General features: G+C 38.3%; 2 protein-coding genes across 2 annotated transcripts; both read right to left on the reverse strand.

The window, feature by feature from the left end:
- Nucleotides 1-1,065: 1,065 nt before the first annotated feature.
- On the reverse strand, nt 1,066-2,568 carry LOC120271690 (subtilisin-like protease). Its single transcript, XM_039278369.1, has one exon. It carries the CDS (start codon nt 2,566-2,568, stop codon nt 1,066-1,068), a length of 1,503 nt encoding a protein of 500 aa, XP_039134303.1.
- A 15,655-nt stretch (nt 2,569-18,223) lies between these two features.
- Nucleotides 18,224-19,363, reverse strand: LOC120271691 (subtilisin-like protease 1). The gene has a single exon (XM_039278370.1). The coding sequence runs from the start codon at nt 18,878-18,880 to the stop codon at nt 18,224-18,226; it is 657 nt and encodes a 218-aa protein (XP_039134304.1). The 5' UTR covers nt 18,881-19,363.
- Between the last annotated feature and the right edge of the window lie 1,632 nt (nt 19,364-20,995).

Below are 20,995 nucleotides of genomic sequence, written 5' to 3' on the forward strand. Positions count from 1 at the left end.
TCCTGATTAAAACTGGTTGCTTTAATCATGATGATCAATTACCATGATGCGATAATATCATGGTAATTACTGTAGATGGTTGGAGAATAATATCTAGTCTAAACCCTCTGGAGTTCTGAAGCTTGGCGGTTTCCGATTAAATAAATTCACATATAAATTACTGTCTTGATTAATTATAAACTTTCAGATTTTTTTTATTAATGTGTTAATGAATTGTAAATTTTCAGATTTTGTTATTGTTGTATTTATTTATTTATTTATTTTAAAAATAATTGGATTAGTTTCTTTAAAATGGGATCATGAAACATGTAAGTATTTATTTATTTACTTATTTATGTATTTATTTATTTCAATACAAGTATGCCTTGACAAATCATGTTTGTTTATAAGAGTTGTTTTTACATCTATTATTTTTTATACTTAGTTATCTTCATACGCTGCACACTGAATTTCTTGAAAATTGTTTTATAGATTTTAACCATATCTCTTAAACTCGACATGATCCCAAAATGATTTTACTGAATTTCTTACTAGGTTGTCAAGCAAATAATTGCATTGTTGATTATTTTTTTATCAAATGAGGAGTAATTTAATTAGTATGGTGGGTACATAGCTTAGCAAAGGTTATTGAGTTCCAAGTGCACACTCATTGTAGACAAGTCTTTTGTTATTGACTTGTGTTACAAACTTCAAATATTTACAATATTTTCTACTTAGAGAGAATTTCGGAGGCCTTGCTTACTTACTGGGTTCATAGCCTCTAGGCTTACGGTTGTTTTCCACACTTTTGGTCCATCTGATATAGACTGGGGTGTAGCATAAATCTTATGGCAAACAACATATATAAATTCTATGCTTTAACTTCACGTTAAGTATCACGCTTGACATATTGATACATGTGTAAAACTATGCATAAGAGAGCTGAACATGCAATCACTCCTTAAGGATTCCAGACTGACTATTATAGACTGGGTATGGTAAAAATAAAACTAAAAACAGCATTAGATGTAGATTTAAATTCACTATTTATTGATTGAGAAATAAACATTCATAATTCAAAAAATTTCAAAGGATGGTCACGGAGATGGGGCTCCTTACGAAGTGCTTGCCAGAGTCCAATTTAAGTTGCCCATCCAAGATGTTACCTTTGTTTAAAGGCATTCCCTTACTACTAAATTCAAGAGTGATGTTCTTCTCTTGGCCAATTTGCGAAAATTGAATAGAAGATGGAGAGACAACCACATTGATTCCTTTTGGTTCTTCAACATCTATGTTGTAAACCTCATTAGCATCCCCGACATTTGTTAGTGTGCGTTTGACAGACTTTGTTTTCGAGGGATCTAGAGATATTGATATGGAAGGATAGTTAAGATTCTCAGGAGCAATGCTGCCAACAACCGAACATTGAACTGAACTGCCGTTGACAGTTGAAGCTTGTGTGTCATTATATCCTAGACCACAAAGGTATTGAATGTATTGCTCTGGATTTATATCATAAATAAGTCCAGGGTCAGTGACTGCAACAGGATTCACTTGTCCTGAACCCATGTCAGTTGCATTTGCACGATTAATATGTTCATTATAGTCATCAAGAATTGGGTTTCCATCAAGATCAAACCTGTTAGCAGTTGTCATGATTGCTGACCTAATTGCTGCTGTCGACCAATTCTTGTGAGTGTTCTTGAGTAGTGCAGCAATCCCCGCAAGATGAGGTGTGGCCATTGATGTACCACTGTCGAAATTAAAATATGAGCCTGGAGGACCATTGGGATTTGGTCCAGGTCTAATTGGCCATGCGGAAAGGATATTCACCCCAGGTCCAAGGATATCAGGCTTTATTATACCACCATTATAAGGATGTGGACCTCTTGAAGAGAAGTAACCGATGGTGGGAGATGGTCGTGCTCCAAACTTTGTACCATTAAATGCAATTGTTGCAGTAGCAGTTGAGTTTGAGATTTTGAAATAATTCACAATTTTGCGAGCCGCAGTATAGTTGACATGAGCTGTTGGGAGTACATAATCATAAGATAAAGTAGTAGCTCCTTGCACAAATGTATCCAACACTATCATCCCCACCCCTCCGGCAGCTTTCACATTGACGCTCATGTCTCTGTACTTGCCTTCTTCAATTGTGCACAAAACGATCTTTCCCTTTACATTAGTGTTATTGAAGGAGTTTTTCATGCATCCTAGTGTGCCATTCTGACCTCTAAAGCCAGGGAAGATGATGTTACCTGTAGCATTGAAAGTGCTTGGCTGGTATCCAGATTCTCCTTCAACTTCCACACCATTTCCTAGTTTGACAGTGGCGCTAACCCTCCTATCATGGGTGCTAGCTCCAACAGTAAGGATCCATGGAGCACCATTCTCAACACTTTTACGATAAGGGCCTGAGTTTCCTGCAGCCATACAAACAAATATTTTCGCTCTAATAGCAGAGAGCGTTGCAATCATCATGTCATCATCATAGAAAGGAAGAGATTGTTGTCCCAAGGAAAGGGAGAGAATATCCACACCATTTTTTATGGCTTCTTCTATAGTTGCATACAATATCTCTGCACTCATCGCAATCGCAGTGAGCAAGCCTTATAAATAGCAAGATGAGCTTTTAGGTGCGGTGCTCGATGCGGTGCCCCTGCTGCCCAAGAACATCAGCATTATCAACAAAACTTCCAATGCAATGCTCGCAACATGTGTCCCCATGCCCGATCGTTCTTAGCATCTTTTGGTGAAGGCCTTCTTGAGCCACGAAATGCAATAGCGCCAATGAGCTTGTTGTTGCATAGCGTTTTGTTGCGGAAACGACAACTCCCCTTCCATGTGGGGGGTTTAGGTGGCATTGTGTCATCATCCATAAAAGAAGCATGGTTTGGAGTGATGCCACTGTCAACAACACCAATTATGACGCCTGACCCCATGAACGAGTCAACCCATAAACCATTTTGACGGTCTAAACCCAAGAACCTTGGTGTGTAGGTAGTGGAGAGCTTTAGTGTCCTAGATGGGCGGGCCATCAAGAACCCTTCCATGGACTCTATGGCCCTCACTTCTTCTGAAGTCAATCTTGCAGCAAACCCACTAATTGCATGATGATACGAGTGAACCAACCGTGGTTCACCAGTATCAAGTGTAGTGTTTGGCAAGAAAGATCTATGCCAATCTTCTACATCTTCATCACCAAGCAACTCATCGTGCTTCAGCCTTTGGACATGAACAATGTAGGTTCGAAGTTGACTTTCTTTCTTGTCATGTTGGTCATCAAGAACAGAAGATAATGGGTTGCCAAAACTTTGCCTGTAAAAGGAGTTAAAGCATTGAAAAAAAAACAAGGAATAAAGCAATGTAAACAATCTATACTTTCCCATGAGGCTTCAATAAGAAATAAAACGATAGAGATGATTGCTTAAATTGAGTGGAGTGGTCCTTAAATATAGATAGATACCAATTAGAGAACCAAAAGCATGTCTAATAATTTCCCCTCAATGCGTGTCTAATAATTTCCACACAATAAGTTTATGTTTAGGGATCCTATGCTTGCAATGTTTCCCTTAAGTAGCTTCTTGCTTTTTGTATGATAAACAAGTTTTGGTATGCTATTAATTTTTGGAGTACCATGGGTAATGATGCTTTCGTCGAAGTCTTCAGGGAGGACAAAAAGAATAAGCATAATTTGTTATACATTTGTTAGTTTTAATAATGAGCAAAATTTTAAAAGTAATGCTATTTTTACATACTGAATTCATGAAATATACTAATCAAATTATTAATAATTCTTTAATGAATTTTAAGATGGCAATGTTAGTCTTCCAAAAAAAATTAATATTAAGCAATGAGTTTAGTAGTCAATTAAGTAAATTTAGCCTTTAAAAATAGTATATACATAGGACATCCAATCACAAATTCATTTATGATAATTATTTTTTTTAACTGGTTTTTGAAAACAAAAATTTTTGTTTTTAGAAAAATGAATAAACCATAGTTAATAGAAAATAAAAAGAGTACATACGAACAAACGGAAGAAATAGAAAGGAAGACGAGAAATATAAAAAACACCAACATGGGACAAAACGCAATCCAATATAGGTGGATCCAAACGACAAAATAGAAGCACAAAACCTACACGCTGTTTACAATTTGGGCAAGCCATTCCACATACTGCTTAAATCCTCAACCACCATGTTTTAGAAAAGAATCGAACCTTTTGTAACGATGGTAGACTATGGAAATTAGATTCTACTCCCCTATCCCAAAAACCCAATGGAGATGGGGATGGAGATTCCTACCTATACAAAGGAACAAGGTTGGGAAAAGTACTCCTTGCCCTCACTCTCCGGTGGCTTTCACTTCTCTTCAGTAAATCCACTGATTGCCTGATGATACGGGTGAATGCTAATTTAGCTCACCATTGTTGAGAATAGTTTTTGGGAAGAAGGATCAATGCCAATCTTTTAAGTGTGGTTTGGGATCTTTATTTGGCTAAATTAAAAGATTTACTATATTGTACTTTTATAGGCATCTTGTGATTGTTTCCTTGATGAAAAAAATACCAACTTGGGTATTTAGGCAATAGTCAGTTATTTGACTTTTAATGGTGTATATTCCAGCATAGGTATAAATATGTGTTTGAATCTTGCTGCTTATGCACAAGTTCCTTGGTTCCTTTTGTTGCTTTTTTATTTCGATCTACGGCCTTTTAATTAGTTGCATGATCCATGTTCACTGAAATTGTTTCTTACTAATCATTGACTTATTATTAATACCAGTAGGATGCTAGCTTTGTTTATTGATTAACTTCACATTTTTAATTGTGCCCAGTATTTTCTTATTTCTTTATATTATGCGGCACTTGTGTTTTTAATCGGAGTCCTGTGTCAATTAGCAAACCTTTTCCTTTTCCTTCTGATAGGCCACCCTCTCAATTTGGTTCGAATTGTGAATATTTGATTAGATTAATGGAGCATATATATAATTTTTACTAAGGGTGTTCTATTATTTAGGTTGCATCTTCTAATTATGTTGGTGGTGGTGGTCGCTGTGGTTTTAATGATTTAGGTTTTGCTGTTGTGAGTTGAAATTTTTTTTTTTTTTTGAAAAGGTGGATAAACTACTTCTATTAACTGAAAGGAGCACATACAGGACACAAACACAAGTACAACAAAACCGCTCACACCATCAGAAGTGATAAAAGAGCTAACAAAACATACCACCTGAGGATAAAGGTCATCCTCCGAACCACATCAAGAGAGAAAAACTACCCCACAGTACAATAGGTTGCCTCCTCAGCAGTAGCGCCATCTTTGTCCAAATGACTCCTCGAATCAAGGAACTCAAGGCTGCGCTTGACAGTAGCCATGGTATCTTCCATCTTCACCTTGGCGTTATCTGCAAGAGCATCGAACCAGGACAGAAGCATATGATTAATACTTAGGACAATGCAGTGTGCATGAAGAATTTTAGCATTAAAAATTCTATCATTGCGTGCAAGCCAAATATTTCAAACTAACGCCTTGATCACTAAATCCATCGAGGGCCTAAGGACCGGTGGCACAGAACATCTCCAAGCAAGCCATAAACAACTTATCGAGTTCTTTCGCATGGCACATCACACACGTAGCAGTTGGAAGTTTGTTACAACGCCTTATCTCCATATTTTCTAGTGATAAAATTTTATTTTTCCAGACCAATCAATTAAAAATGTTGATCTTCTTAGGGCATTTTCTTTTCCAAAAGAACTTCACTATTTCACACCTCAAACCCCCATTATTTAAGAAGTTGTAAAGAGATTTCACCGAGAACACACCATTACCAATAATGGACTATCTTTTTTTATCCTTCTCATCCTGCCCATGTGTTCTCCATCTTTCCCAGATTTGAGCAATATCCACCTGCTCACAGAAAGGATGCTCCTCTAGCATGTGGCCCAACTCATTGAAGGTTGCATCATGCTGACCGCCTCTACTAAAGAGATCTGGCCAAACATACATAAGAGCACTACCATTAAACCATCGGTCTTTCCAAAAAAGGGTTTTAGTTCCCGAATAGACATCACTTGTAATGCAACATCTCAAGGTAGGGAACACGCTCAAGACACCTCTCCAAAAAAATGACACCCTCCCACGTATGCGAGGAAACAAATTCCAACTCGCACCTCCATAGTTAAACTGGATCACCTTAGCCCCTCCCCAATTGTGGTTACTCAAGAGCTTTCACCACCACTTCCCCAGTAGCGCCTGATTAAAATTATACAAATCCAAAATCCCCCAACCACCTTGCTCCCGAGAGCGGCAAAGGATCTTCCAACTCACTAATCTACAACCCGGTTTATCAATATTCGGCCCCAACCACAAAAAGTCCCTTCTGACCCGATCAATAGCTTTAATGACCCAAGAAGGCAATCTGAAAATAGACATCTAATATGTTGGAATCGCAGAAAGAACCGAATTCACCAACATAAGCTGACCTCTAATAGACAGATGTCTACATTTCCAGGAGGACAGACGATGTCTCACTTTCACAATTAGCCCCTCCTAATCTTGCTTGCGTGGCCTACCACCAGAGATTAGAATGCCCAAATACGTAACTGGTAGAAGCCCAGTTGCACAGTTCAGAGTTAAGGCCGCAGCCTCTTCTGGTAAAACTCCCGTTCTGACTGAATACAAACATGTCTTAGAAAAATTAGCCTAGAGGCCAGACAGTCCTTCAAAGAGGTATAAAATAAGTTTAACAATTCTGATATCCTCCAATCTTCCGAGGTCAAAATAAGCAGGTCATCCGTATAGTGGAGATTGCTTCTATTTTTAAAGGGACCCAATGGTACACCCACTAGCACCCTTGATTCCAACTCATGATTAAACATCGCACTAAGCATATCCGTAACCAAAACGAGCAACAACGGATATAACGGGTCCCTCTGACGCAATCCTCTTTGGTAACAAATATAACCATTTGGCGACCCATTAACCAACACATTAGCTTTAGTGGATGCAAGAATATTCTCAATCCAAGCCAGCCACTTAGCCCCGAATCCCTTGGCTTTAAGAAGTTCCAACAAGAACTCCCAATCCATGAGGTCAAAAGCCTTCATAATATCAACTTTCAAAATATACCCAGGCAGCCTTCTCATATCATACTAAAGATCAGTTCCTCCGTGGTAGGAACATTATCCAAAATACATCGACCCTTCAAGAAGGCAGATTGAGCATAATCCACAAGCTTATCCATCACTTTGCTCAACAGTGAAGCCAAAATCTTGGAGACAATTTTGAGGGACGAATTGATAACGCTGATTGGTCTGTAATCCCTCGGGCGTTCAGGGGACTCCACCTTGGGAATGAGCGTAATGTTTGCCCAGTTAATCCTTTCCAAGTTAGTCCTGCCAAAATAGAAATCCTCATACAGCTTGAAAATGTCCTCCTTGATCATCTCCCAAGATTCTTTAAAGAAGTGTATCGGGAACCCATCCGGCCCTGGAGCTTTGCCCCCCTAAACTGAAGACCGCATCTTTGCCAACTCCACCTAAGGTTTGAATGCCAAGAGCTTGTGGAGATCCACTTTGAAGCGCGAAGAACACTTACTGCCGAATTACTGCTGAAAGCGAGACACAAAGATCCTCCCAATTCCTTTTGGATCTGAAACCATCCTCCCATCCTGACTAATACCTAGTATTAGGTTCTGACATTTCCTCCCATTTGCCACCGCATGGAAAAATTTCATGTTATTGTCACCTTCCTTCAACCACTAAAGCCTGAATTATTGGCGCCAGTAGATTTCCTCTTGCTTATGAATAGTCTCCAACGATTGCAAAAGGTATTGCTCAAGGGCTAATTCATTAGGCATAAGGTTCCTAAATTCCTTAATGATGTCCAAGCTCTCCAATTCTAGTAACAAATTTAATTTTTTGAGTTTGATGGAACCAAAGCTATCCTTGTCCCATATTCGTAGATGTCCTCTTAGCCCTGCTAGCTTTTTGGATATCACAAAAGCTCCGCAACCCACAGGTGTCATGTCTCCCCATCACTGCTGAACCAGATCCCTAAAGCCCTCAGCCGTATACCAAACTAGCTCAAACCTGAAAGACCTCGGAATAGAGCAATGTCCCCCCACTTCCAGCCAAATAGGGACATGATCAGAGCCCAACCTAGGAAGGTTTTTTTGCAGCATACGAGGAAACTGATCAGACCAGGGGCTATTCACAAGGAATCTATCCAGCTTCACCCAGATAGGGTCCACCTGCCCATTAGTCCAAGAGTATGTCCTACGTACTGCCGGTGGTTCACATAGGAGAAAACCCCACTTAAACCGGTTGGCAGTGCAAATCTCCTGGAGATTAGGGCCCCATATGGTTTGTCCTCAGTAGAGAAATAGCGTTAAAATCTCCATAAATAATCCAGGGTATCAGCGGATCACCCCCGCAGCTCCTTAGCTCCTCCCGAAAATTTTGTTTAAGAGCTCTAGCTGTAGACCATAAACCGAAGTGCACCGCCAACGGAAGTTGTCACGCTTATCGCGGAACTACACCATAAGACTAAAAGCCCCCACCTTCTCTAACTTTCCTACTAAGATAGCACCATTCCACCCAATAATCAAACCTCCAACCATCCCCTTAGCTGGTGCGAAAATGAATTGATCCATTTTAGAGCCTCCAATCTCCCTCCACTTAGCTTGCAAAATCGATTCCAATTTGGAGTCTTGCAAGCAACACACCTCAGCATAGTGGAGAGTAAGAAAATCTATACCAAGAAATCTTTTTGCGGGTCTCCCTAGACCCCTAACATTCCAAGTGATAATATTCATGAACATTGATCTGAAATACGGACCTCCGCAGAGATCTCCACCTGGCGTAGTACCTGGGTAGAAAGTGCTAACTCTAACGAATACAGACTATTCAGACAAACACTAGCTAATTCGATGAAATCAATACCACAAGCATTACAGTAGCTAGAGAGTTGAGCATTAGATCAATCTGATAAGAAAAGAGGTTTGGAGATAGTCCCTTCCGTAGACCATTCTTGAAGCAGTTTTTTCTTTGTTGATCTCGGCGGTTCTGGAAGAAACCCTGCCTCTTTATTAAATCTTAACGACGGCTTCTTCTGTCTTTCGTTTCTCCTAGAGCCCTTAGGAGGATCACGACAACCAGACTGACTATTACCCTGAAAACCCAGCATTAGTTCCCGAAGATTTCTCTCAAATTCTGAAACTGAATCATCCGAGTCACCCTCCAAATCTGAAGAAAATTTATCAGCAGACTGTGAGTCACCTTGCTCTGATTCACTTTTCACGATATCTGAGGCAACCCTCTAGCCATCAACAACATGAATAAGAGCCCACACCCCTTCTGAGAATTTCCATGCAAAACCTGCTGGCGAGATCACATCTGGTTGCACAGAATTATCACCAAAATCCATATGAGAAGAAACAGCAATAGCACCAAGCCCATTTACAACATTAGTGTCCAACCCAGATTTAGATTGATCCACACGTGAGCCCAAGCCCACTTCCCGGCCCACCCTAGGCCCACTGCAGGTAAGAGAGGCATGAAGAACCGAGTTCACCTCACAAATTAAAGGGTCATCAAACCTATTCTCCTCATCAGCCTGCATGCCACCATGGCCCAGGCCTAATTGATGGCCCACCATATCAGCAACAGGATCCAACTCAAGCCCACCTGGTGGCCCGCCCAAAAGATGCCCAACTTGATCCTTCTCAAGCCCAATAGGAGGTCCACTAGTATCCCCCAGCCATGCCAACTAACCAGCTTGGCCCAGATCATGGGGTTCCATCCTAAATAGCTTAGCCAAATCTTGGTCCACCCTAACTGACTTAGCCTGCTCTTGGTCCACCAGCACATTTGGCGCAACGGAAACCACATCGGACCCGACAACATCAAACCCGACAACCTCGGATCCGACAGCCTCATCATTCACGACAACCTCGACCGCTCCTGGCTTGCCACATGCTTCAACCTGACCGGTGACATGCGACGCAGCAGTGCGGACCCACCATGGATCGAGCCAAGCACCTTCGCCTTGTCATTGTCCTCCACTCTACCTCGCTCGGATGTCTGAGCCCCACCCTGTGTAATACCCTTAACCTTTGGATAATTACTGGAAAAATATATTCAGGGTATTACTACGATTGCGATAATATTTTTTGTCGTGAGTAATTTTGGTGAGAAACCCAGTGGAAAGAACAAGGACTTAAATGTAAAAAGTTTTTAAAAAGATTTTTGGGTTAAAAGAATAAATGAAAAGGATGGACATGAAATGTTTATGGAAACCGAGGGATCGAAAAGTAAGATGGAAGGGATCTTTTTAAAAATATTGTGTTATAACCTGGGGACCGTTGGGTAATTTGAAAAGGACCTTTTTGAGAATACTATTTCATAATTCAACGACCATTTGGGAGTTTTTCAGGGACTGTTTTGTAAGAAATTATCTTTTCGAGGGACTAAAAGTGAATTTCGGCTGAAGAGTTAATTGAGAGAAAAAAATCAGAGCTTGTGTTGTTCATCTCTTACCACCATTTTGCTACAGATAACCGAGAGTTATGAGGAGAAAAATGGGAGATTTGAGGGTGGAGGATGGGAGATCATGGGAGGGAGGCTCGCTGGGAGGATGGTTTTAGTTGGTAAAGAGCTTTTTCTTGGTGTATTTTTGATGAATGAGTGTATGTATGCATGTATATATGTGTATTTGATGGATTTGATCGAAGATAATGATGGATTTGAGTAGGAAAAAACATGTTTAATGGTTATAGATGATTGTTGCTTCAATTTGTGTTGAAAAATCATTGCATTTGTGATGAATCTAGCTTGAATGGAGGATGAGATTTTTCGGTTTCATCGTAGCTAGATTCTGTGTAGCACTGAGATTAGGGTTTTGGTTTTAGTTAATTAAGTTGATGATTATGATGATTAAGATGTTAATGATGATGGTTAGATTGGAATTGGTTGAGTTAGGCAAGTTGATTTGGTTGGATTAAACCAAGTTATAATTGATTTTGGTTGAGTTAAATTGAATTGATTGAGTTGGGTTTTGATTTTGGTTGAGTTGGGTTTGATCAAATCAAGTTGAGTAGTGGTTGGACTTGAATGGTTTGGTTGAATTGAATTAGTTGAAGTTGATTTGGGTTTTGGTTTGGATGTTGGGCTACAGGGTTTTAGAGTGAACCAAGTTGGTTCAACAGAATTTGTATAAGAATTAAGTTGGTTCAAGGCTAGTGGGTTTAATTAAACCCTGGTTTAGTGAATTTGAGTTTGGTTCAGTGGAATTGAGGGATGGTTCAAGTTGGTTCAGAATAGTCACAGCCCAAATTGAGTTGGTTTAAGTGCAATTGAAAGCGCAGTTGGATTATCGAAAGTCGGATTTTTAACCGATTGGAGTGAGTGGGCCCAATAGAGAGATTGATTATTATTTTTGTATTTTCTTTTGAGTTTAAATATGTTATTTATTTTATTATTATTCTATTAGGTGTTGTTCGGTCTTGGGAGGGAGTTCCGGGTCTAAGAGAGGAACCCAAGGACACGAGTGAGTTGAGTAGTGGCTATTATTTTAAATAAATAAATTATTATCATTATTTTGAAAATAATTGTTTAATGGGCTAGTATTTTTGGAAATAAATGTTTAAGTATTTCATTTTATCAGTGTTTGATTCCATATATAGTTGAAATATCACTATATTTGTTTGCCGATTGATGTTCATGATAACCAGTATTGATACTGATCGTTTTGTATAATTATACGTGATTTGTGAATAGTGAAAATACATGTATATGTGATTTAATTATTCAATTCTTGTATTTATTTTTGATGGGTATATATGCTTTGATTTGGAGTGATTTGCGAAACCATGCGAGCATATTAAAGATGTTTTATCGGCATTATTTGTGAAATTGGTTTTCATTCCTGGTATAGGAATGGTATCGTGGATCTCGGGCTTTCTCGGTATTATCGTTGTTATACTTTTGGCGTTGGCTTTGTGGAAAATAATGGTTATTTCCGTGATGTGAATGCTTGTCCTGGATAAGGATCCTGTGTTATGATTTATACAGATGGTATTATTGTTGTATTTACTTGATGGTTTTGATGGTGACGGGCTGAGGCCCGACTCATCTGATAGTGGGTCCCCACCGGGCCACCTTTAGAGATGGCGTGGTGGACTCGGGTGTTGATTACTACGAGGGCCGGTTCGAGTGGGAGTGTAGAGCCACCCGTATGGATATTCATCAGTGGCCAGGGGTCGACCCGATGAGCCGATGGGTCAGCGTTAAGGACATGAGTTCCTTGGCGGCTCTGAACCCCTACGCGACCCGGCGAAGGTTTAGAGAGTTTTCTGAACCATGTTATCTTTGGGTGAGTGTTGGGTATTGCTTTATTTTTGAATTTGAAATTTATGTTATTTTTGAATTGTGATGAGGCGATCTCTCACAAAATTTGTGTTTCCAGAAAATCAATTGATGTTGATCTATGTTGAATTTATGTTTCAAAAAGTTCTTTAAAGATTGTATTTTCTAGAATTCTGGTATTTTGGAAAAGTTGGAAAAATTATTTGAGAAGTTGGTATTTATATACTTTATATATATCATGTATTTAAATATTTGAAATTATTAAGCCACTCAACGACCAAATCGAATGTCTTTGTAGAGTCACAGGGAGGCGGGGACCTTAGATTGCCTGATCGACTATAGAGCTAGTTTGGTTGAGTCCAGGATTGCAGTGGGTCCCATATCTTTCTTTCTATTTATTGTTGTTGTGATCTTGTAGCGGTTGTACCCTGCAAATTGAGTTATATGATTCAGTGATATTTATGTATTCGAACCTGTAGTTGGTGTAAAAGTCAGTAAAATGTGATTTGTAAGTCCGATTTTGTTTAAGCAGGGTGTCGGTTTCAGCTTAAAAGAGAATTTTTAAGCGATGGAGTGCCACGTTACCTCGGTAGAAGGGGTGGGTGTGAGCATCTTTTTGGTATCGGAGTCGAGGTTGAGATATCCTGGTTGGTAGAGATCACGGGTTGTGATCCGAGCCTAAGTTTGAAGTCGTCTCTAGACTTAGAGGGTTTAGTAGGGGGTTGAAAGCGGATGGTTGAGGGCCCGATAGAAGTATTTAGAGTCTCCAATCGGGTTAAAAACCTAAGTTCAGCATGTCGGGATTGAGGGATCGATAGTAGGTTTTGACATTTGAGACAAAGAGTCGAGTAGTGTACTTGTGATCGGGATCATGGGTTGAGATATTTCGACTGGAATTGTTTTTATCCAAAATGAGGTTGACTTGAAGATGCCAAAAGAAGTGTGTTTGGCATGTTGTTTTGTTGATCGATATATAGTGATTCTGCAGTGTGATTATTTACTATTGAGCTGATTTGTAGCAAGAGAAACAGGGTCTTGGAACAAGTAAGCGAAATTCGGTGATATCAGATTAATGTATGCTAAGAAATTTCGAGGACGAAATTTTTCTTAAGGAAGGATTAGTAATACCCTTTAACCTTTCGATAATTACTTGAAAAAATATATTCGGGGTATTACTAGGTTGCGATATATTTTTGTATGCGAGTAATTTTGAGTGAGAAACCCAAGTGGAAAGAACAAGGACTTAAATGTAAAAGTTTTTAAAAGATTTTGGGTTAAAGAATAAATGAAAAGGATGGACATGAAATGTTTATGGAAACCGAGGACTGAAAAGTAAGATGGAAGGGATCTTTTTAAAATATTGTGTTATAACCTGGGGACCGTTGGGTAATTTGAAAGGACCTTTTGAGAATACTATTTTCATAATTCAAGGACCATTTGGGAGTTTTTCAGGGACTGTTTTGTAAGAAATTATCTTTTTCAGGGACTAAAAGTGAATTTCAGCTGAAGAGTTAATTGAGAGAGAAAATCTAGAGCTTTGTGTTGTTACATCTTCTTCCACCATTTTGCTACGATGAACTCGAGAGTTAGAGAAATGAGGAAAAATGGGAGATTTGAGGCTGGAGGATGGGAGATCGCGGAGGGAGCTCGCGGAGGGATGGTTTTAGTTGGTAAGAGCTTTTCTTGGTGTATTTTTGATGAATGAGTGTATGTATGCATGTATATATGTGTATTTGATGGATTTGATGAAGATAATGATGGATTTGAGTAGGAAAAACATGTTTTAATGGTTATAGATGATTGTTGCTTCAATTTGTGTTGAAAAATCATCTGTATTTGTGATGAATCTAGCTTGAATGGAGGATGAGATTTTTCGGTTTCTTTATGCAGCAGATTCATGTAGCACCGAGATTAGGGTTTGGTTTAGTTAATTAAGTTGATGATTATGATGATTAAGATGTTAATGATGATGGTTAGATTGGAATTGGTTGAGTTAGGCAAGTTGATTTGGTTGGATTAAACCAAGTTATAATTGATTTGGTTGAGTTAAATTGAATTGATTGAGTTGGGTTTGATTTGGTTGAGTTGGGTTTGATCAAATCAAGTTGAGTGTGGTTGGACTTGAATGGTTTGGTTGAATTGAATTAGTTGAAGTTGATTTGGGTTTGGTTTGGATGTTGGGCTAAGGGTTTTGGGCTGAACCAAGTTGGTTCAACAGAATTTGTATAAGAATTAAGTTGGTTCAAGGCTAGTGGGTTTAATTAAACCTGGTTTAGTGAATTTGAGTTTGGTTCAGTGGAATTGAGGTTGGTTCAAGTTGGTTCAGAATGGTCTAGCCCAAATTGAGTTGGTTTAAGTGCAATTGAAAGCCAGTTGGATTATGCAAAGTCGGATTTTAACCGATTGGAGTGAGTGGGCCCAATAGAGAGTTGATTATTATTTTTTTTGTATTTTCTTTTGAGTTTAAATATGTTATTTATTTTTATTATTATTCTATTAGGTGTTGTTCAGTCTTGGGAGGGAGTTCCAGGTCTAGCAAGGAACCCAAGGACACCAGGTGAGTTGGTAGTGGCTATTATTTTAAATAAATAAATTATTATCATTATTTTGAAATAATTGTTTAATGGCTAGTATTTTGGAAATAAATGTTTAAGTATTTCATTTTATCATGTTTGATTCCATATATAGTTGAAATATACGTATATTTGTTTGCCATTGATGTTCATGATAACCGTATTGATACAATCGTTTTGTATAATTATACGTATTTGTGAATAGTGAAAATACATGTATATGTGATTTAATTATTCAATTCTTGTATTTATTTTTGATGGGTATATATGCTTTGATTTGGAGTGATTTGCGAAACCATGTGAGCATATTAAAGATGTTTTATCGGCATTATTTGTGAAATTGGTTTTCATTCCTGGTATAGGAATGGTATCGTGGATCTGGGCTTTACTGGTATTATGCATTGTTATACTTTTGGCATTGGCTTTGTGGAAAATAATGGTTATTTCCGTGATGTGAATGTCTTGTCCCGGATAAGGATCCCGTAGTTTACGATTTATCTGGATAGTATTATTGTTGTATTTACTTGATGGTTTTGATGGGCGACTTGCTGAGGCCCGACTCATCGAGAGTGGGTCCCCACGGGCCGCCTTTAGAGGTGGCGTGGTGGACCTGGTGTTGATTACTACGAGGGCCGCTCGGTGGGAGTGTAGAGCCTCGACTGGATATTCATCGGGTAGCCGGGTCACCGAATCGGTGAACCCGATGGGTCAACGCGTAAGGGACATGAGTTCCTCGACGGCTCGAACCTAGCCGCTGCCACGGCGAAGGTTTAGAGAGTTTTCTGCACCATGTTATGCTCTGGGTGAGTGTTGGGTATTGCTTTATTTTTGAATTTGAAATTTATGTTATTTTTGAATCATGATGAGTAGGTCTCTCACAAAATTTGTGTTTTCTCGAGAAAAATCAATTGATGTTGATCTATGTTGAATTTATGTTTCAAAAAGTTCTTTAAAGATTGTATTTTTGCTAGAATTACGTATTTTGGAAAAGTTGGAAAAATTATTTGAGAAGTTGGTATTTATATACTTTATATATACTGTATTTAAATATTTGAAATTATTAAGCCACACTCGACCAACCCGAATGTCTCTGTAGTCGGGCAGGGAGCAGGACCTTAGATTGCCTGATCGACTATAGAGCTAGTTTGGTTGAGTCCAGGATTGCAGTGGGTCCCATATCTTTCTTTCTATTTATTGTTGTTGTGATCTTGTAGCGGTTGTACCCGCAAATTTGAGTTATTGTATTCATAATATTTATGTATTTGAACCTGTAGTTGGTGTAAAGCTGTAAAATGTGATTTGTAAGTCTGATTTTGTTTAAAGCAGGGTGTCAGTTTCCAGTTAAAAGAGAATTTTAACTGATGGGTGCCACATTTACCTCGGTAGAAGGGGTGGGTGTGACACCCTGTGACCCCGACATCCTGCATGGACCTCCGGTCTGAACCTGGTCCTTCACTCGTCGGGGGCCTCCACGCGACGAGCCACAGTGGGAGCTTCGCTCAACCGGCGGTAACACACCCTGTGAGTTGGAATTTCACATTGATGATGGTCTTTTAATGTTCTTGTGAATCTATAGATTTTGACATATTTATAGGATGGATTGACCTGGTTTTGGCAGTTGATGCTTTCTATTTTTTTTATTTTTGCATTTGTTCTAGCCTAGATCTCTTAATTTCTTGGTTTCTATTCAGTCCTCATATGGAGCTTTGTTGTAATTAACTACTCCACCATCAATCCCAAGCTAACTCATACATTGTTTATCTACTAGTTTTCTGCTCTTTTGACCTTGTTCATATGACTCCTGCAAAACCCCTTTAATTTCTTGGTGTTTTATTCCTGGTTAAAACAATCAGTTTTAACCATGTTGGTCAATTATCATGATGCTTTTTTCTAATGAATATGGTTTATCCACCTTTTCAAAAAGAAAAATACCGTCATGTCCCCGTAGATGGTTGGAGAATAATATCTAGCCTTTTAGATTTTTTTTGTATTTTAATATGATAAGTTATTTTGAAACTTCAGTTACTCCCATGTTGTTTTGGGATGTTAGTAGGTTTTACTGTTATTATTACTCTAATTAAATTCTTGTATATTTCTTGTAGGGATCTTGTGTATGCTAGTACGGTTACATTGTTAGCTAAACCTGATTGTTTGTGGAAGATTTGTGTATTTTGCAAGTTTAATGCATGTTTTGTGGGATTACTAAGTATAATAGCTTAAGGATAAATTGGATTTATTTTTTTTATTATTATTATTATTATTATTATTATTATTATTATTATTATTATTATATATATGGCCTTTCTTGTGCATTTCATTCGAGTGTTCAAGTTGGAGTTATGAAGTTTGGAGGTTTCAGTTAAATAAATCCACATATAAATTTCTGTATTGATTAACTATAAATTGTCACATTTTTTTATTAATGTATTAATTAATTGTAAAATTTCAGAATTTTTTTATTGTTGTGTTTATTTATTTATTTATTTTAAAAATAATTGGATTAATTTCTTTAAATTGGGATAATGAAATGATGACCTTTAATACATGTATGTATTTATTTGTAGATTTATTTATTAATTTTAATACATGTATGTCTTGACAAATCATTTTGTTTATAAGACTTGTTTTACATCTATTAGTTTATATACTTAGTTATCTTATCAGGCTACACATATTGAAATTCTTGAAAACTGCTTTATAGATTTTAACCATTTATCTTAAACTCTACATAATTCCAAAATGGTTTTACTGAATTTCTTACTAGGTTATCAAGCTCATAATTGCATTTTTTATTATTTTTTTTATCAAATGAGGAGTAATTTAGTATAGTGGGTACATAGCTTAGCAGAGGTTAGTGAGTTCCAAGTGCACACTCGTTGTGGAAAAGTCTTTTGTTATTGACTTGTGTTACAAACTTCAAACATTTTCAATATTTTCTACTTAGAAAGATCTTGCTTGCTTATTGGGTTCATACCCTCTAGGCTTACAATTGTTTTACGCACTTTGGGTCCATCTGACTTAGCCTGGGGTGCAGCATAAATCTTATGACAAAACAACATATATAAATTCTATACTTTAACTTCATGTCTAAGTATCACGCTTGCCATATTTATACATATGAGTAAAACTATGCATAACAGAGCTAGACATGCAATCACTCCCCAAGGATTCCAGACCACTTATTATAGATTGCTGAGTATGGTAAAAAGAAACCAAAAATAACATTAGGCGAAAATTTAAATTTAATATTTATTAATTGAGAAATAAACTTGTATGCAAATCCTTATTCATATTTCAAAGATTTTCAAAGGATGGTGACTGATATAGGGCTCCTCATGAAGTGCTTTCCAGAGTCCAGTTTAAGTTGCCCATCCAAAATATTACCTTGGTTTAAAGACATTCCCTTACTGCTAAATTCAAGAGTGATGTTTTTCTCCTCGCCAATTTGTGAAAATTGAATTGAAGGCTGAGAGACAACCACACTTATTCCTTTTGGTTCTTCAACATCTATGTTGTAAACCTCATTAGCATCCCCGACATTTTTTAGTGTGCGATAAACAAACTTTGTTTTCGAGGGATCTAGAGATATTGATATGGAAGGATAGTTAAGATCCTCAGGGGCAATGTTGCCAACAATAGAACATTGAACTGAACTACCAGCGACAGTGGAAACTTGTGTGTCATTGTATCCTAGACCACAAAGGTATTGAATGTAGTGGTCCGGGTTTATATCATAAATAAGTCCAGGGTCATTGACTGCAATAGGATTCACTTGTCCTGAACCCATGTCATTAGGCTTTGCACGATTGATATGTTCCTCATAGTCATCAAGAATTGGGTTTCCATCAAGATCAAACCTGTTGGCAGTTGTCATAATTGCTGATATGATTGCTGCGGATGACCAATTCCTGTGAGTGCTTTTTAGTAATGCGGCAATCCCTGCGAGATGAGGTGTGGCCATTGATGTTCCACTGTCGAAGTTAAAATATCAGCCTGGAGGACCATTCGGATTTGGTCTAGGTCTAACTGGCCATGCAGAAAGGATATTCACCCCAGGTCCAAGGATATCAGGCTTTATTATACCACCATTATAAGGATGCGGACCTCTTGAAGAGACGAAACCAACAGTGGGAGATGGTCATGCTCCAAACTTTGTACCATTAAATGCAATTGTTGCAGTAGCAGTTGAGCTTGAGTTTTTGAGATAACTTAAAATTTTGCGAGCTGTGGTGTAGTTGACATGAGCTGTTGGAAGTACATAATCATAAGATAAAGTAGTAGCTCCTTCCACAAATGTATCCAACACTATCATCCCCGCACCACCAGCATCTTTCACATTAACGCTCATGTCTCTGTAGTTGCCCTTTTCAATATTGCACAAAACAATCTTTCCCTTTACATTAGTGTTATTGAAGGAGTTTTTATTGCATCCTAGTGTGCCATTCTGAGCTCCAAAGCCAGGGAAGATGATGTTACCTGTAGCATTGAAAGTTCTTGGCTGGTATCCAGATTCTCCTTCAACTTCCACACCGTTTCCTAGTTTGACAGTGGCACTAACCCTCCTATCGTGGGTGCTAGCTCCAACAGTAAGGATCCATGGAGCACCATTCTCAACACTTTCTCGATAAGGGCCTGAGTTTCCTGCAGCCATACAAACAAATATTTTCGCTCTAACAGCAGAGAGCGTTGCAATCATTATGTCATCATCATAAAAGGGAAGAGATTTTTTTCCTAGGGAAAGTGAGAGAATATCCACACTATTTTTCATGGCTTCTTCTATTGCTGCCACAATATCTGCACCACTACAGCCACTAGTGAAGCAAACCTTATAAATAGCAAGATGAGCTTTAGGTGCGGTGCCTGATGCGATGCCCCTAGCAAGCCGAAGAACATTAGCGTTATCAACAAAACTTCCAGCGGCAATACCTGCAACATGTGTCCCATGCCCGTCCTTCTTAGCATCTTTTGGTTGAGGCCTTCTTGAGCCATGAAATGCAATAGCGCCAATAAGCTTGTTGTTGCATAGTGTTTTGTTGTGAAAACGACAACGCCCCTTCCATTTGGTGGGTTTGGGTGGCATTGTGCCATCATCCATGAAAGAAGCATGGTTTGGAGTGATGCCACTATCAACAACACCAATTATGACGCCTGACCCCATGAACGAGTCGACCCATAAACCACTTTGACGGTCTAAACCCAAGAAACTTGGTGTGTAAGTAGTGGAGAGCTTTAGTGTCCTAGATGGTCGGGCTATCAAGAACCCTTCCATAGACTCTATAGCCCTCACTTCTTCTGAAGTCAATCTTGCAGCGAACCCACTAATTGCATGACGGTATGAGTGAACTAGTCGTGGCTCACCAGTATCAAGAGTAGTGTTTGGCAAGTAAGATCTATGCCAATCTTCTATATCTTCATCACCAAGCAACTCATCATGCTTTTGCCTTTGGACGTGAACAATGTAGGTTCGAAGTTGGCTTTCTTTCTTGTCAAGTTGCTCATCAAGAACCGAGGATGACAGGTTGCCATAACTATGCCTGTAAAAGGAGTTAAAGCATTGAAAAAAGAACAAGGAATAAAGCAATGTAAACAATCTATACTTTCCCATGAGGCTTCAATAAGAAAGTAAAGTGATAGAGATGATTGCTTAAATTGAGTGGAGTGATTCTTATATATAGATAGATACCAATTAGAGACCCCGAAAGCATGTCTAATAGTTTCCCCTCGATGCGTGTCTAATAATTTCCACACAATAAGTTTTTGTTAAGGGATCCTATGCCTCCCTATGTTTCCTACAAGCAGCTTCTTGCTTTTTATATGATAAACAAGTTTTCATATCCTACTAATTTTTGGAGTAGCATTGGTAATGATTCTTTTGTTGAGGTCTTCGGGGAGGACAAAAGGAATAAGCATAATTTCTCTATTATATGTTCAGTTGTGGTAAAATCAAGTTATACATTTGTTAGTTTTATTAATGAGCAAATTTTTAAAAGTAATGCTATTTTTACATACTGAATTTATGAAATAGACTTCTCAAATTATTGATCATTCTTTAATGCATTTAATTAAAATGATAATG

Source organism: Dioscorea cayenensis, chromosome 11 (assembly GCF_009730915.1).
Source record: "Dioscorea cayenensis subsp. rotundata cultivar TDr96_F1 chromosome 11, TDr96_F1_v2_PseudoChromosome.rev07_lg8_w22 25.fasta, whole genome shotgun sequence".
Classification (NCBI taxonomy): Eukaryota; Viridiplantae; Streptophyta; class Magnoliopsida; order Dioscoreales; family Dioscoreaceae; genus Dioscorea; species Dioscorea cayenensis.

Bases quoted from the DNA above. Each gene is read 5' to 3' on its own strand.
- LOC120271691 (XM_039278370.1), bottom strand. From the start codon at position 18,880: ATGGCCACACCTCATCTCGCAGGGATTGCCGCATTACTAAAAAGCACT.
- LOC120271690 (XM_039278369.1), bottom strand. From the start codon at position 2,568: ATGAGTGCAGAGATATTGTATGCAACTATAGAAGAAGCCATAAAAAAT.